The sequence below is a fragment of the Aspergillus stella-maris genome (assembly GCF_047715825.1).
Source record: "Aspergillus stella-maris strain CBS 113639 unplaced genomic scaffold BDV14scaffold_16, whole genome shotgun sequence".
Lineage (NCBI taxonomy): Eukaryota > Fungi > Ascomycota > Eurotiomycetes > Eurotiales > Aspergillaceae > Aspergillus > Aspergillus stella-maris.
The window spans coordinates 214,923-230,863 of NW_027396810.1; the positions used below are offsets into that span (position 1 = coordinate 214,923).

A 15,941-nucleotide genomic window follows, 5' to 3' on the forward strand; every position below is an offset into this window, starting at 1 on the left:
GTGCGACGTCAGCAATTAGGCTTGGCAGATGTGTTTTGGAGAGCTTTGGGATTTTCAAATCCAGTAGAGGACTATAATCAAACAAAAAAGAGAAAAAGCAAAAACATACAACAGCTGGGATTCGCATGTGGTCACTGCTATAGGGTCATGTAGAGATGTAGCTAGAAGTCTTATTTCATTGCTTGTATAGAGGAGAACTAGGGTACAATTGAAAGTTCGATGTGGCCTCCAGCGGAACAACCGTAGTTCCGCTTCCGGGGCTCGTGGCCCTATCCCGGAGCCTCAGGCAACACTGTTAACCGTAACAGAGTTGCCTTAGGCACCCGCCGTAGCCACCTCAGGCATTGCCATTCTGCACGGCTTTGGCATATTCAAGTCATAGTCGAATTAGCCTCCCATTCCGCTAGTCATATTTTAGCCAGTCATCACGAAATCCTAGAAAGGCCCATTGAGGCTCGGGTTCGACCAGGTAAAATCAAAACAAAACAATTATATATTATGTAGTCTTTCTAGTTCCCTAAGCTTTCTGGTAGTAAATAGTATGCGCTAGAGTGAGATGCGTGCCGGCCATCGTCACAAAGCCTTCAGAAGCCAAAGAATGAGCAAACCCCAGGTCAAGAATAAGCCGGACATCTTATAAAGCAAACATTCGGATGATGACGGTGCCACGGAAGAGGTAGGCGAGGTTGACGAGGTTGGCGAGGAAAAGCTTGTAACAGCCTCAGGCAAGACCCTTGTACAGTCTGTGAGCTGGTTGATATTATTGACACCGAGGAGACTTAAGCGAACGTATGCAGTGGCATAGTCAGAATTCCACGTCGTCTGGCCAAATGTTCTATCCTATGATGGAAGCGTGATCGAATCAGTACAAATCTAGTGAACCACGATATCCAAATGTGAGTTCATTTGTGCTCACTGTGAATTCTCTGAAGATAGAGGAAATCCCATCCGTACGGGACAGAGCTTCATCACTGGGGAGCCGAAAAACCCCTCTAAATGGGACATTATAGACCGGTGAGTGTGTGGCCTTTGAGCACCAGTTGACAAAGAATAGCATTTAGTGGACTTACTGGACCGAGTCTGAGGTGATCTCGCGGTAGTATTCAGTATCCCATATCCCGGGCGTCGAATCAAGCGATTGACCCCTGCGCGATGGATCGACATAAAACTGCTTCGCGACGGTATGGGCCCCAACCAGTGCCGCCAGATCTCGTGGGCTAAAGGTTTTATTCCGAAAAAGCTCAATAAGATATTCGCCGTCTGTCACATTGTTACGCGGAACAAGTCCGGGAGGATTTGCTCGCCGGGAATCATCGCGTCCAACTAGAGTCAATATGCGAGGGCCAAGTGGGCAGACTACCGTGGCCACATTATGCATAAATTGCACCAGGTCGGCAGCACCCACGCCGTATTCCGAGTAATTGTCAAGAATCTCTAGGGCCCTGGATCTGACCTCTTGCAAACCGTCATTCTCCGCCCGATTAATCTCGTCAGCGCTGAGAAGCAAGCTGCCGTCCGCTCCCCCGTAGTCACTCGTCGTTGACCATGCCCCTGCATCGTGAAATCCTAAGCGCACTGCAGAGCGGGCGAGGTTGTTGCAAGTCTCATTGGTACTGCGAAAAAGCGGAACTATGTCTCTCTGTATAAACTCCCACACACAACAAGTGTCGGCGTCGCATTCCGTACTTCCCAGCTCGCCAGGAGCCGTATAGCTCTAACCACTGTGAGACGGGTTCCAAACTGCCAGTGGGGGGAAAGGACTGGATAGGGCAATGACGAGGGGAGAATGATGTAGATAAGCTAACCTTAGCTGCCTGGTCCTCGCACGTCTGCGTACCAGCTATACAATCACGGACACGTCTGCCAACCTCTGTTGTTGCCCCGTCACTTAAGTCTCCAATCATTTCCGTTGTTGGACTGTCTGATTGCCTTCGATCAATGTCCGAGAGAACGGAATCCATGTCGGGAAATGCCGCGGCCGTCAAGGTAAATAGGCAATACGGTAAAGCCCTCATTTTAGTTCCTATGGATGACGATAGCCTGCTTCCACAGAGTATAGACAAGCAATAAATAATGCCAACGTAATAGAATTGGCAATAATAAGAAAAGAGGACCGCTATATTTATGACCGTCATGAGCGGAGGATAGGTAGTATATGTTTATCAGTGTTTAGGGGCAAAAGTCTTCAGCCAGTAGGTACAGAAAGATCCCAACGGCACTAGTCCGTAAGGGTCCATCCGACACAGGATTGCCAAGTCAAGACCGTAGTGGTTTTGGGTTTGTTGAGGCGCAGCTGGCAAGTATAGCGCGAGTTCTAGACGCACAGAGCTAATCTATAATGCATTCTTGAGGCAACCATTTTCTGGTTGCTCCATCATTAGGTCGCCATTGCTATGACTAATGCAGAGGCTGAGCCATATCTCTTGAGAGAGAGGAGCTGTGGGACCCTTCGAGATCTGACGAAGTATGGAGTATCAAACGGGCGCGGCGCCCTTTCTTCCACGACAATACCATTTCTTGGCTGTCAGCAATGTACATGGGTCCCGCAGCTTACGGTACCAATAGCAAGTGCACGGAGTAAAAAAGCTCGGATCTGGAAAATATCGAGTAGATAATCATACACACAACCCCAATATTTCTGCAACTCGTAACATAGCCTTGTACATCGTGATGGTGTGACAGCCGCTATTTGGAAAATGATTTGGGCTGGTTGGAGATTGTAGCAAAACATCCACTAGACCTTTCCCTGCTGTCTCCGTAGCTCATATTGCACAGCTCCGAAGTCAATCTTGACCAACTGAAGACTACAACATCTACTTGTTCTCTAAAACCCATCCACAGGTCCTTCGTAGTGAAAATACCCATAGGATCAACCGCTTTCCTTTTGTTTAGCATCATAAATAGTGAAGTTATCATTGTCAGGATAATGAAGAGCAGAACTGAACGCAGCCGATAATTGGACACACTGAATATGGTCAACATTCAGAGAAGCAAAACCGTTCGATCTAGCTAACCACTTAGGGGCAGCCGGTAGAGACGGTTTGGTTTAACCAGTTGTTTGATTCTGCAGCTTGCCCAAGGCGCTGGCCCCCGTCAGAAAGCTAACAAGACGCTGGAGCAAAGCATATAGGGTTTGGCTTTTGTAACTCGATGACCCTGTTCGAATCTCGTCCTCTGTTCACCAAGACCTTTTTTGCTTTTTATTTGACCAGAAAAGGGATCACGCGACTATAAATATTGTTAGAGGCTTCTGCCAAGGGGGTTTCTAGTTAGTAAAATTGTAGTTATCCTAACGATGCAATCGAAGCTGCGAAGCTAGGAAGCTGAAGTAACCAGAAATTTGGTAAAATCATGATCGTCAAACGCATGATCGTCAAACGCATGTCTATAGTGATTCCCCGTATCCCTGCTCTGTTTGATTTTGCCCCTTATAGCAAGACGGGAGGAATACGGGATAATAAAAAGGTATTTTATTAGGGCAATAGGCAGCCATAGAACAGGTATATTCCAGTAGAAATACAGCTCCATATAAATTAGGTTGTCCCCAGTTAAGAGCGCCATCATTTTGGCCAAGCCAGAGTTACTAGGGGTAAAGTTGTCGACAATCCCGGAGACCTCGGATGCAGTAGGAGGCTCGACTCGGCCGGGTAAACCTCCTGTAGCTTCGGACCTGAGACTATGAACTTGTCATAATCAGGGGTGGGGAAAGGCTGGTCCAAGAGCAATGGTTATTTCAGTACACTGGATACTGTAAGTTTCTGCAAACTGTCCAAGGAAGCGTACATCAATAGGAACATGCTGCTTGATGAGAGCTTGGAGATACGTTGTCGGCGAACCGAGTGAATCGACTCTCTTGTAGCAATGATCTATTTTGACAAGGACTATCCAGGCAACTAGAAGCTTTCGGATAGTTTTCACCTGCAGACTCGTAAACCCACCCATAGCGCTGATTCTTGGTGTTCTTGGGATGCTGGGTGTGCCATTGCAAGGGGCACCATCTAAAAAGAGACTAGGGTGAGGTTAGTGGAGTATATTTCCTATAGCGGTTAGCCTTTATGCAGGTGTATGACAGAGGGTCTGAATGCCTTTTTTAATTGGCTTTTGGAATTGACTTTCTCTGCCAGATCGTCGCCGCCGAAAGTTTGTACTGTGGGGAACATTGGTGGCCGCTAGTTAGAGATTCAAGTTCGTTTCCTCCGATTCCCCCTTCCTCCGCATTCTCTCCATTCAGCCAGCCGTTCCTTCTGTCAGCAGACTGCGTATATGCAGAAAATCTGCCCAAAAACCGCAACCATAGCACCATGACCTCGCCGATTGCATGGATTAATGGGCGCCAAGCGGAGACAGGTGACAAGAGAATTCGCGTGCAGAAATTGTCTGAGCGCATCACAACATGGCCTGAGGATGATTGGTCAGGGGTCTCTGATCCCAAGCAGCGAAGGCGACTGCAAAACCGCCTGAACCAGAGGGTCCGACGTAAGTTGCAGCTCGAATGCCTATGCTGGGAGAGTACGTGGTTGATCGATCTGTGAATACAGGGTTGCGAAAAAGGAAGGACACGAAAAGCACGTCTGATGGTGAAAGCAGCGACGCCCAGCACGCACCAACAAGTACGGAGGATAGTGTTAGTCGCTCGGCTGCTGAGGTGGAAGATGTCCCAGTGGGGCCCACTCTGACCAGCCTGTCTCTAGCAGCAGTAGAAGACATACATATCCTCCAGGCCGACTCAATTAAGACGAAGAGGATACTGCAGCAAATAGAAGTCATGGCGCACACCCAGTACATGCTCGGGTCTCCGCGCACCGATATGCTGCTGCACTTGATTCAATTCAATTTTATTAAAGCTCTGGTCCAGAACATGCGAGTTCTAGGACTCACCTCGGAGCTATTACACGACGATGCCATTTCGCCATTCAACGTGACTGGCCCGTGGCAGTATGACATCGGACCCGCCCTTCCAGCCAGCCTGCGTCCTACAATCATTCAGCGCACTGTAGTTCATCATCCGTGGTTAGATCTACTTCCAATACCGGAGATGAGAGACAATCTGATCTCTGCTGGAGAGTCATACGATGAAGCCCAGCTTTGCCTGGATATGAAAGGATATGGAAAAGCGCATACTGACTACGCGGGAATCATTGTTTGGAGCGATCCATGGGATCAAACGGGGTGGGAGGTCACTGAACCGTTTACCCGCTCCTGGGGATGGACGGTGAGAGGCTGTGTGAACCTTTTCAATTCTACAAACTCCTGGAGAGCGCGGCGAAATGAGAGACCACTCTTTCGCGTGTCTTGAATCTAGACACTGGATTCCTCATATTGTACTTCTAGACCTGTTAGGGTGAAAGGTTAGGGAAATGGGGTTGATATAGGCACTTCCAGGGCCCCTCTGCCGCAACACACTCGAAAGACAGAAAGATGGAAAAATGCAATCAATGCCAGTATATGAGCTGGTTCCCACGAATAATCTCCCAATCATCGCTTATTGCATCGACTACCTCCTGCGGAGGAGCTCCTGTCTTCATGGTTTGTAGATTCGATCCCCCTCCGACTGCTTGATATCCGATAACGATACTGTCTCCAAGCGTGTCCAACAGCGAATACCACGACAACCACCCAAATTAAATCTTGGCAAACAGCTACTCCGTATCTTGGGCGTAATCCGTGATCAATTAATCCTGTAGTAAGGAATGTAGAAGTTGAACAATTGTTCTAGGTAGTAATTGCCCCATCCTTTAGAGAAGCAACCAGGGTAGCCCTCCTTAGCATTTGATCTGAACCTGTGGCATCAATCAGAGTCAGAAGCAGTACTTAACGCAGTTCCCTCTCATCTCCTCAAGGTTTTGCTTTAGAGTATCCAGCTTCTCCAACATGCGCGGGAAGCAGTCAGTCCCCAGCAGCAACAAAAAAGATAACCCTTATGCTTCCCCATATCCTATAACTATACCATATCAAGGATTAGCTGCATAGCCTTCGCAGGATCTCCAGGCTGCTTCTCACCGAAGTTATCCGAGAACTTCATAGCAGCAGCCAGGGACGTTCTCTTATAATCCTTGTTCATCCTAGCAGCGGGTACTTTATGCCCTCCAATGAAGTTAGTTCGGAAGGCTTCAGGCTCAATCAGCAAAAACGAATGTTGAATGCGTCGAGCTCGGCGGAGAGAGAGGTTCTGAAAGGGCTTGTGGCGATTATCAGCGCGATACTCTGCATTGGTTGAGACCCACGTACCTTCAACAGCAAACTTGGACATGGAATATGCCCCGGAATATGGGGCTGCTCTGAACCCGGCAATACTAGTAATATTAACAATTGTGCTACTGTGTTAAGCTTGTATAGCCAGGAGGGAAGCCTTGATGACTCTAACCTGGCCGTAGACATTAGTTTAGAACTGGGCGTCGAGTTTGTCTTCGCTATATCATATTCTGCACTGAAAACCATTGCGCATATATTGATCTCGTTTTCACTCATACCTTATATTCCTTAATGCCACCAAGGATACTATACTCTGCATTATTGATAAGAACATCAGTCCAACCCCGCCTTCTTTAATAAATTCTTTGTCTTGGTCATTCGTATTCTTGCTCGTTACATCAAACTGGAGCTATTTACCACTTAACAACTTGACCTTCGGGTATTTGGCAGTGGCTTTGGTGGGATTGCGCGCCGTGGCGATGACAGAATGACCAGCTTTAAGCGCTCTTTCAACCAAAAGCCACTCAAAACCGGAGGACGCAACATGTAATAGCCAAGTTTGACCTAATTGGGTGGTCAAAAATGAGGCCCTGGCGCAACTTTTATATAGTTCAAATCGAGATGAAAAAGTAAGGGAAAAAAAAAATTCTACCAGCACTATCTGCGGCAAACCCCCTCTCCTCTGTCCATCCCCTAGAAAGCATCATCATCGCTTCGCTAGCTAGCATTCGTTCGTTTGTTTTATTACTATCATTGCACAGCGCATCTGATGTACTTCGTACTGATGCACCAAAAGTGAACGAATTGACCCACTCTCGGACCGTAATCCAACTTGCCTGGTGAGTATTCAGCGGAGATAATAGCCACATAATCTCCGGACACCCCTTGACTAGCCGCCCCCACTTGCACAGGAATGCTACGGCGATCTCCCTCCCAATTTATAGGATCCTAGCAATTGACCCAAACGAGCATGCAGTTCTCTTTACTAGAAATTGTCCAGAAGCCCATCAAATGTCGACAGAATTGGGAGTCACCCATACAATCCTCGTGCTGGATTAGATTGTCTTGTAGCCGTGCAAATGGAAAGAAGTCCAGCCTGACAGGCGCAGACTGGGTGGTATATTCGTCACTGGCACTGCATTAGGGTGAGGCCCGCTGATACCGAAGCGGGAGAGGGCATCGTCTGTCATCCATTCGCGACTGTATCCCAGGACAGCGATGTTACATACGAAGGCGCGAAACACATTTAATTTGGCCAGGGTGAGCAAGTGGTCGGCCCGTGGATTGCCGTAATAGCTCCGGAACGCAGCTGCCTCGAATACGGCCAGGAACCGATAGAGACTCGGGTGAGCTAGCCGACAGGTCGAAGTCGCCACTGACGTATTGAATGGACAGAAACTAGGTAGGATGCTGAGATCTGGCGGAGGGTACTACGTCAACCAGTCCTACCCCTTCCGTGACCTGATCCTGCTCCTGAAGGGCCAGTTCCTGAGCCAGAAGGTCTGCTTCTCTCCTCTCCTACTGCCGTCGCCTAAGGGATGCGGAACAAAACAAGTGTCAGAGATGGAGTTAGGTGGGGCCCTGGATGCATATGCTACTTACGGCAGGTTCGTTGATTCTATCTGTCTTGGTACCGGCATCGCTCGGCTTTCATCGTGTCACTGTGGCTGGAGATAGCACAACCATCTCCTCTGAGAATTGCAGACGTTCCTTCAGTGACTCGAGACATCTATAGACACCAAAATTTGATAATACAGGCGCCACAGTCCTGGCGGTTGGTGTACGGTTGACCGGAGGTGGAAGAAGAGAGGAGGGGTGTATTCCGCCGTGTTCGGCCTTTTGCAAATAAAGTCTTGTTACCTTGAGCCCTTGACCCAACCTTGATTACGCCAAGACTTCCTCGGCAGGCGAGGATTTTCGCAGAGGGTCAGCCTATTATGGGCCCTTGACACTCTGTACTCTGGGATATGTAGCTTTCGGCTATGAAGGGAGATTTTGAGACGATGAAGCGTAAAGTCAAAGTTGGCATTCTCACGCCGATCCTTGTGAAAACATTCTATAAAGAGCCTTCTCCCTGCGTAGTCAGAGCAGAGTCCGCCGTCATCTTTAAATCACTTTCCTACATATTCCACAAGCTACCCTACACTCTAGGGCACTATGTACGGCTTCAAATATCTTCCACTCCTCTGCTCGCTTGCCACTGCGCAACTCCAACCTCAGTGGGTTCACTTTGACAGTGACGGTATCTCTATCGCAGCACACCTCTACGTTCCTCCCAACAATTCTACCTCGACTGCGTCCCGTCCCGCGATTGTTGTCGGCCATCCGCATGGTAGCGTCAAAGAACAGACTTCCGGCCTCTATGCCCGTCAAATTGCCGAGCAGACTGGGTTTGTGACCCTTGCCTTCGACGCTGCCTACCAAGGCGAAAGTGGTGGTCTGCCGCGATACCTCGAAGACCCTTACCAACGCGCCAACGACGTCCGGAACGCAGTGACCTACCTTGCAACGCTGGACATTGTAAACGCGACCCGCATCGGTGCTCTAGGAGTCTGTGCCTCAGGCGGATATGTGCCCTTCGCGGCGCAAACCGATGAGCGCATCCGAGCCGTCGCCACCGTCAGCGGCATCGATCTGGGCACCCTGTACTCCGAGGGATTCGGCAACTACGGCGGTCCTATGCAAGCTGGCCTCCGAGACGAGCTGATCGAAGCCGGGAGGCAGCGGATCCACGAAGCAGAAGGGGCGCAACCTAACCTGACGCGCATCTTCCCTCAAACGGCGGCCGATGTCACGCCAGATCTTCCCGTTTTCTACCAGCAGTCGTACGACTATTACCAGACCCCTCGGGGCCATGTGGAAACCGCGCCCAACTGGCATCTCTGGCGCAGCATTGACCTGATTGCGACGTACAGGTCCTACGAATTCATGAACTTGATCTCGCCTCGGCCGCTCCTGATGATTGCTGGATCTGAGGCAGACACGCTTTATTTCACCCAGGCTGCAATTGATCGGGCTGAAGAGCCGAAGGAGATGTACGTCATTCCGGGGCTGACACATATCGATCTGTACGATCATACCAATCAGAGTACCCCGAAGTTGGCGCAGTTTTTCAGAGCCAATCTGTGAGGGACTTCTCGCCCATACTTCACATTTCCCCGTCTTGTATACGCATGCCTCGGTCACCGGTAGTATAAGAGGGTTTTAGATATAGGAGGTTAAGATTAGGATGTTTATCTCCCAAGAGTTGGTTGCATATGTTTCCCAGTGTGTTATAAGGCCATCAATAGTGTATCCTCGAATTTAAGTGTGAATCAACGTACTGCAGAAAAAATGTTGTTGCCTGTCTTGCCACTATAGAAAACGGGGATAAGCAATGTCTTGCCTGTACGGGCTTAAGGTATACCGGCTTCATATCAGTGCTTTTGCTACGGCCCACCGGAAAGACAATTCGGATATCCGTAGTCGTCGAAGCAGGCAACGTTGAAGAATCCATACTCTATACGATTTCCACGTTGATTACGCGCTAGTGGTGGGTCTGGGACAGCCAAGCCTTGGCTGATGCAACAGATGTTGATCCTCCCGGCGGAAATAAGATTCGATGTTTGAGATGCCAGGGATAGAGGAGCTTCACTGTCAGCATACTTGTCTCCCTTACGTCAACGGCAAGAGATTTGCCTAGACGCGAGTCGCGTACGCAGCATGAGGTGAGGGGAAATGGGCAACATCGAACCCCGCAGACCTCAGGCGCGTCTGGACAGGTTCCAATCGCTAATCATGGCTGCAAGCTGAACACGCATAGCTATGTAATTATGAAATAAAATATACAAAACCTTATTTAACAAGCTACCAATGTAGCAGGAGATATGCTTTTCTAATCACATACCTTCTTAAGATGCCACTATATTTAGAATAGAACCATAGGCACTCGAAGACAGCCAGAAAGCTAAGCACTTCCCACCATTGAGAATTCTTGATGCCGCAATATGGGAATAATGTACACAATTACTAATTGAAACAATTGGCATGCCCAAACAGCTCACAATTGAAAATAGGGTCGAGCCACGACAGATTTGTTATCTAGGACCGTGGTATTGTAGCAGTGATTGCACTGTCTCTAATCCCACGGTCAGTCAAACCTCCGCGTACCAGTAACTAAACCAAATGATTGATAAACCATGTGTCTTTTGGCCACCGGTCTCCATGCAGGTCAGGGACAAAATGACAAAAAGAAGGACAGCACCATGTTAAGGTGATTAAATCCCGAATTCGTGTAAGGAATCAAGAAGGCATCCAATGGCATCTGCCCTCCAGGTGTCAGGCTCTAAATGAGTGCCGTTCAGATGGAATACGATGTTTGTCGCATTTTCCTTGCTATAAACCGGCCAAGTCCCGTTGGCTTGCGGAGCTGTTTTAAGATTAGCAAAACAGTATCGGAGGAGGAGCTGTTGTGGATTGGTGTGAACCTGCCTTGATGAGCATTTGGCGATAGCGTGGTAGCGAAGTTTAACCACATCTGGCTCATGAGCGTGCTCAAATTCCGATAGCTTTGCTGCAATCCCGTAGAGGTAGATTCTAGAGGATTGACTTGGTAACCAACGCCGTCGAAATTTCTGAAAACAAAGGAAATTTCCTGGAAATGCGTGGCACCAAGGGTTTCACTGGGTATTCCATTAGGTACAGCATCAAAGCGGTAGCTATATGCAGGAACACCGTATCGAGCCCACAGCTGAGTAGAGTACCGTCTACCAGCGTTGAACTGATAGTCTCCAGCATATAGGGTAACCTTTCCCCAGAGGGAGCCGTATTCTGGGCTTGGTGATAAGAGAACTGTCCCAAGATCAGTCTGAGCCTCTTTGGCAGACAGTCTGTTGAGATATTGATCAACGAGAGCGTCAAGAGTTTTATTCGTAAGACCATGACCCCCACCGTACTGGGCAATCATCTCCCGGAAGTCAGCTGAATCGTTCACCCCACGGCCACTTGCAACAGAGAATGCAGCTCCTTCATTTGTATTAGTTCCGGTAAGCAGAGGGCGCTTCACGAATTCCCCTTGCTCTAGGAGAACGGACGGAAGCCCGGCGATGATCTTTCCATCAATAACCGGATAATAATTAACGCCTTGAAACGCAGCCTTCAAGACATTTGCTGGTCGGGTGCGAAGGCATTGAAGGGTGTCCCTTTTACCAGTACAGTTCGTCGATTTGAGGACATTATCGTAGAGAACATCTTGCTGATCCAAAGAGATCAAAGGGCTCGTGGTAAGAGGTCCGCCACTTTCAGCAATGCCTGCATGGAAAAGCCCATCGTCCCGTCCTCCATATGCGAGGAAGTGATGTCCAACTGATACAGCACCAGCCGATTCCCCTTGAATTGTAACTCGGGAAGGGTCACCACCGAAGGCCATAATATTCTCTTGGATCCAATGAAGAGCAAACCGCTGGTCATACAGACCAATATTTGCGACTCCAGTTTCGTTGACCACGCGACCCTGCAGGAATCCAAAGCCAGAGAGCCGGTAATTGAAACTGACTCCAACTATTGGTTGGCCCATTTCCACAGATTCCTGGACTAGGAAAGACATGTTGTACCTTTGATCAGCACTACCGCCCTCCAGGAATCCACCGCCGTAAATCCAGACTAAAACCGGCAAACGAGCACTGTCATGCACACCACTCGGTCGCACAACGTTGAGAGTTAGACAATCTTCGCTTTCATTGTGGTCAAACCCCGTCTGCGTATACCCTGGCAGGCTTAAGGAGGAAGAGTGACACCAATCACCATAGGCGGCTGCCTGTTTTTCAGACCATGACTGATTGATAGGCTGAGGAAGATTGAATCTGAGACTTCCAAGTGGTGGCTGGGCGTACGGGATTCCCAAGAAGTAATCTTGGTGCAATTGCGGGTTTTGAATTCCAATGAGCGTTCCGTTGTTGATAATAGCAACCGGCTGGGCGTGAGTGTCGATGGAGGCACTTTGGCTCAATATTGAAAGCGATATGAGCTGCACAATCCGATATCCGAATCTCATGCTGATGAACAGTATCCGGCAGGGAAAAGTTATCGAAGGACAGGAGAAGTATTAAGCAAGCGAAACCTGTGAAATATTGCGACAGAACATATCAAAAACTGCCTTCATAAGCTGTTAAGGTGCCTATCGTAATAAACGACGAGTGGGTTTCTTTAGCCAAGTTCACATCACAGCTTAGAATTAGGTTATGAGCTACTGAGGTGTGTACTAGCGCTTCCGATGAGCAGTTCAAACGGATCGTGGGGGTTGACGACAGCTAGGCCTTTATTGGTCCGCAATGTAGGCCCCTGAGTACTACGGAGTACGTCGTCATCGCATCCCCATTCCCCACTTGTCATCAGGCTACATTAGCGGCCCTAAGGTCTCAACTCCTGCAGTTGCCAATGATCATTTCGGTGAGTTCCCACTCACGGATATCTTGGCCTTGCCCCACGAAAGCCTACAGGAGACAAGGAAAAAGTTCCGATCCATCGTACCAGCACTTATGGAATACCCGATGAATTGCCGCAAGCAGGGTCCATTCGCCAAGTCACTCCACTATCTCCAGGCGACGCTGCTATTTGGGTGTTTTTACTTGCAGACGGCTTGGCTTCTCCAACAGAAAGCGACTCTGATGAGCATTTAAGCCGACGGTCTTCACCTCTTCACCTCTGCTGTTCTCATCTTGACTATATCTCAAGCAGAGCTTCCCGACAGATAAAACATTCTGTTATGAAAATGCTGTACCGTACCATTCTGTCCTTCTTCTTTCTATTTAGTATCACTTCATCTGAACCCGTTTCCACGATCGTACACAGTGATCAAGCAAGCGGTATCAACGTTTCCCCTGGAGGGGATACTTTCGACGGAGATGCCTGGATCGATGAACTTCACTCGAACGACGAGATCACGATGGCAAACGTTGTTTTTTCACCATCTGCACGAACCCACTGGCATACCCATAACGGAGGGCAACTGCTCCGCGTCATCGCAGGATCTGGGTGGGTTTGTGATAAGGGTGGTGAGCCCCAGCATTTGATGGTTGGAGATATTGTTTGGTGTCCTCCAGGCATCACGCACTGGCACGGAGCTGATAATGGAAGCTTTCTCATCCACCAAGCCATTGCTTATGGCTCAACAGAGTGGTTAGAGGCCGTCGCTGATGAGGAAAGGAGTCAGACTGAGTCCACGGATGACTTCTGATTGCATGAAAAGTTGTTTGGCATAGACGTTGGTGGAGGGGTGAGGCGGACGATCCTGGCATATGACGGGTGCTAAATTGAATGTGCAACTATGAATCGAGCAGCCGGGGACTGTAGCCAGTCAATATACCGCGAGGACACGTGATGAATACTCGAAGAGTGATTGTGGGCGGACTTTTGATCCCGAGTAGCTTTAGATGGACAACCCTTTGATTAAGACTGTCTTTACCCAGCTTTGCCCACCCTCCTTATATTGCAATGACATCACCATTTTTTGATAATTATAACTAGAAAAAAGGTCCTGGGATACGAAGTTGAATCTTCTTCATGTATACTTATTGTAACAGGAGCTCCCATTGGTTGGCACATTGGGAGGGAAAGGAAAGGCTTCCGGGACTTATTTCAACGCAGATGAGTAGATATATATAGTCTGAGGCGTGTAAGGCATGATACAAATATTTGCTTCCTGGCGTGAACATTATATTTACCTTACTGATGATAATTGCCCTTCCTTTAAGATACACTATTGGCTCCCAAAATTTTCAAACCAGTTCCCCCGATATTGTGCATTCTACGGTCCAGCTCGTAGCCACAGAGATAGTTGATGTGAGCCTAGAGTGTGGTGGGTGTCTCGCGCCCACGATTCCTACGTCATTGAAACAACTCATTTTGGTTTATTATAGGTACACTTTATTTCATGCGACTCTAATAACAAAGGGGCAACACAATATTAACTCTGATTAGTGATACGTATTTTACGGCTGCTACTTGAATCCTTAAATGGCTTTCGCTTAACTAAGAGAGTGGAACGCTAGAGGCAGTCTCCTATTCGGTTAAACCATCGAGTTCCATTGTATATCCTCACTATGACAGTATAGATGCCACATTGTTTCCAAAGAGCACAACAATATGATCCATCATTGGTGTCCAATCACCTTCCGGGCCTGATAGAGGTCATCAATGCTCTTCAACTCCTCGGGGCTAAGCGTAAACGATATGGCTGCAACCGCCTCGTCAACCCGTTCTTTCTTACTCATCCCCAGAATCGGAGCCGTGATAAAGGGTTTCGATAGTGACCAAGCAATTGCAACAATCGCCATTGATATGCCATGCTTTTTGGCGAGTGTCTCGATCTGTTCGTTGATCTTCTTGTCTGCCTCTGTAGGAGCCTGACCAAGGAAACCCTGCCCTTGCCCCTCCCCGCGTGTGGTATTGGAGAATTCACGCCAGGGCCTGGCGAGGAAACCCATTGCAACAGGGCTCCAGGGGATTCCGCCCATTCCAAACTTGGCGCATGCAGGGTACATCTCCCGTTCCTCCTCACGATATATGGCGTTGTGGAGATTCTGCATCGATATAAACTCTGTCCAACCATGGATGCGAGCGGTATACTGGTACTCAAGGAGCTGATGGGCCCACATGGACGAAGCACCGATATAGCGTACTTTACCTGACTTCACAATATCATGAAGCGCCTCCATTGTTTCCTTTACAGGAGTCCTAGGATCGAACCGATGGATCTGCAGCAAGTCGACATAGGGTAGATCGAGCCTTTTTAGGCTGGCATCGATGCTTTCAAAGATATGCTTCCGGCTTAGGCCATACTGATTAAGATAGCCAGAGTTATCCTTCTCATCATCGGACATCGCCATCGGCTGCTCAAGGCCGCGGCCGACAGGCGCCCACAGCTTAGTTGCAATGACAATGTTTTCGCGGCGCCAATTGTATTGCTTGATTGCTTTGCCGAGTATCTCTTCCGACAGACCATTAGAGTAGGCATTTGCCGTGTCGAAAAAATTCAGGCCGGATTCATAACAATGATTAAGCACAGGAAGGGCTTCTTCTTCTGGGATCGACCACTTGAAGCGGCCTTCAGGATTCCCAAAACTCATGCATCCCACTCCAATTGGAGCGATGCGAAGACCGCTGGTTCCGAGTTGCACATATCTCATGTTGGCTTTTCGTAGAAGAAGGGAGTAGAAAGAAGTAATGATTGCGAGGTTGGAAGTTTTATTGAGTGACGAGACGACGTCATTTATAGGCCGAGCTGAGACATAAACGAGCTTAGAAGCCGGGCTCTCCGAAAGTGCCTGTGGGTTTGATGGTCCATGCAACTTGATGACAGATCGCACCTGGTTGGTCGGTCCTTAGCGGTCGCTGGATCTGGCGTACCATGGATGGCTCCGGATAGCATGGGGCGGTAGCGAGTCTCATCGCGGACTTGAAATGAGTGTTAGGTGCCATTCTTCGTTCAGTACCAGCGTTTCATTATATATGAAACCGGCAAACCAAGTATGACTTAGCCGGGTCTCCGAGGCTTGATCGTCCTGCGGAAAACTACTGTGAAGACATTCCGATCTCCCGTTTTATGGAGTTTTGGCTACCATGCGTTCTTTTATACTGGGTGATATGTTGAGTACACAATAAATGGGTCATGGACAAGCTACTAGCCTCATGAAAAGCCGTCAAGTCTTGTTATTCGCTGCGATAGGGGGGTCACACAGGTATTTTTAGCGGATGCTAAGGCGAAATATACT

General features: G+C 48.6%; 6 protein-coding genes across 6 annotated transcripts; 3 read left to right on the forward strand and 3 right to left on the reverse strand.

Moving 5' to 3' along the window:
* Nucleotides 1-4,226: 4,226 nt before the first annotated feature.
* Nucleotides 4,227-5,406, forward strand: BDV14DRAFT_33846 (uncharacterized protein). Its single transcript, XM_073776579.1, has 2 exons — nt 4,227-4,476; nt 4,539-5,406. Exons 1-2 carry the CDS (start codon nt 4,302-4,304, stop codon nt 5,294-5,296), a joined length of 933 nt encoding a protein of 310 aa, XP_073629918.1. The 5' UTR covers nt 4,227-4,301; the 3' UTR covers nt 5,297-5,406.
* Nucleotides 5,407-7,140: 1,734 nt separating this feature from the next.
* Nucleotides 7,141-8,066, reverse strand: BDV14DRAFT_207739 (uncharacterized protein; the record flags this gene model as incomplete). The annotated part of the gene is made up of 4 exons (XM_073775212.1): nt 7,827-8,066; nt 7,654-7,705; nt 7,304-7,622; nt 7,141-7,256 (listed from the first exon to the last, which is right to left on the reverse strand). The coding sequence occupies exons 1-4, from the start codon at nt 7,919-7,921 to the stop codon at nt 7,141-7,143; spliced, it is 582 nt and encodes a 193-aa protein (XP_073629919.1). The 5' UTR covers nt 7,922-8,066.
* Nucleotides 8,067-8,294: 228 nt separating this feature from the next.
* BDV14DRAFT_207743 (alpha/beta hydrolase) lies at nt 8,295-9,394 on the forward strand. Its single transcript, XM_073775213.1, has one exon. It carries the CDS (start codon nt 8,350-8,352, stop codon nt 9,319-9,321), a length of 972 nt encoding a protein of 323 aa, XP_073629920.1. The 5' UTR covers nt 8,295-8,349; the 3' UTR covers nt 9,322-9,394.
* Nucleotides 9,395-10,448: 1,054 nt separating this feature from the next.
* On the reverse strand, nt 10,449-12,223 carry BDV14DRAFT_207745 (Alpha/Beta hydrolase protein; the record flags this gene model as incomplete). The annotated part of the gene is made up of 2 exons (XM_073775214.1): nt 10,449-10,600; nt 10,663-12,223. 2 exons carry the CDS (start codon nt 12,221-12,223, stop codon nt 10,449-10,451), a joined length of 1,713 nt encoding a protein of 570 aa, XP_073629921.1.
* Nucleotides 12,224-12,940: 717 nt separating this feature from the next.
* On the forward strand, nt 12,941-13,405 carry BDV14DRAFT_198422 (cupin domain-containing protein; the record flags this gene model as incomplete). The annotated part of the gene is made up of 1 exon (XM_073772946.1): nt 12,941-13,405. The coding sequence occupies one exon, from the start codon at nt 12,941-12,943 to the stop codon at nt 13,403-13,405; it is 465 nt and encodes a 154-aa protein (XP_073629922.1).
* Nucleotides 13,406-14,252: 847 nt separating this feature from the next.
* BDV14DRAFT_170424 (aldo/keto reductase) lies at nt 14,253-15,391 on the reverse strand. Its single transcript, XM_073768201.1, has one exon. The coding sequence runs from the start codon at nt 15,354-15,356 to the stop codon at nt 14,322-14,324; it is 1,035 nt and encodes a 344-aa protein (XP_073629923.1). The 5' UTR covers nt 15,357-15,391; the 3' UTR covers nt 14,253-14,321.
* Between the last annotated feature and the right edge of the window lie 550 nt (nt 15,392-15,941).

What these genes read in the sequence shown, in the direction of transcription:
- BDV14DRAFT_170424 (XM_073768201.1), bottom strand. Translation starts at nt 15,356, where the DNA reads ATGAGATATGTGCAACTCGGAACCAGCGGTCTTCGCATCGCTCCAATT.
- BDV14DRAFT_33846 (XM_073776579.1), top strand. Translation starts at nt 4,302, where the DNA reads ATGACCTCGCCGATTGCATGGATTAATGGGCGCCAAGCGGAGACAGGT. An exon ending in CCTGAACCAGAGGGTCCGAC is followed by an intron (nt 4,477 to 4,538) that starts GTAAGTTGCAGC and finishes CTGTGAATACAG; the next exon opens with GGTTGCGAAAAAGGAAGGAC.
- BDV14DRAFT_207743 (XM_073775213.1), top strand. Translation starts at nt 8,350, where the DNA reads ATGTACGGCTTCAAATATCTTCCACTCCTCTGCTCGCTTGCCACTGCG.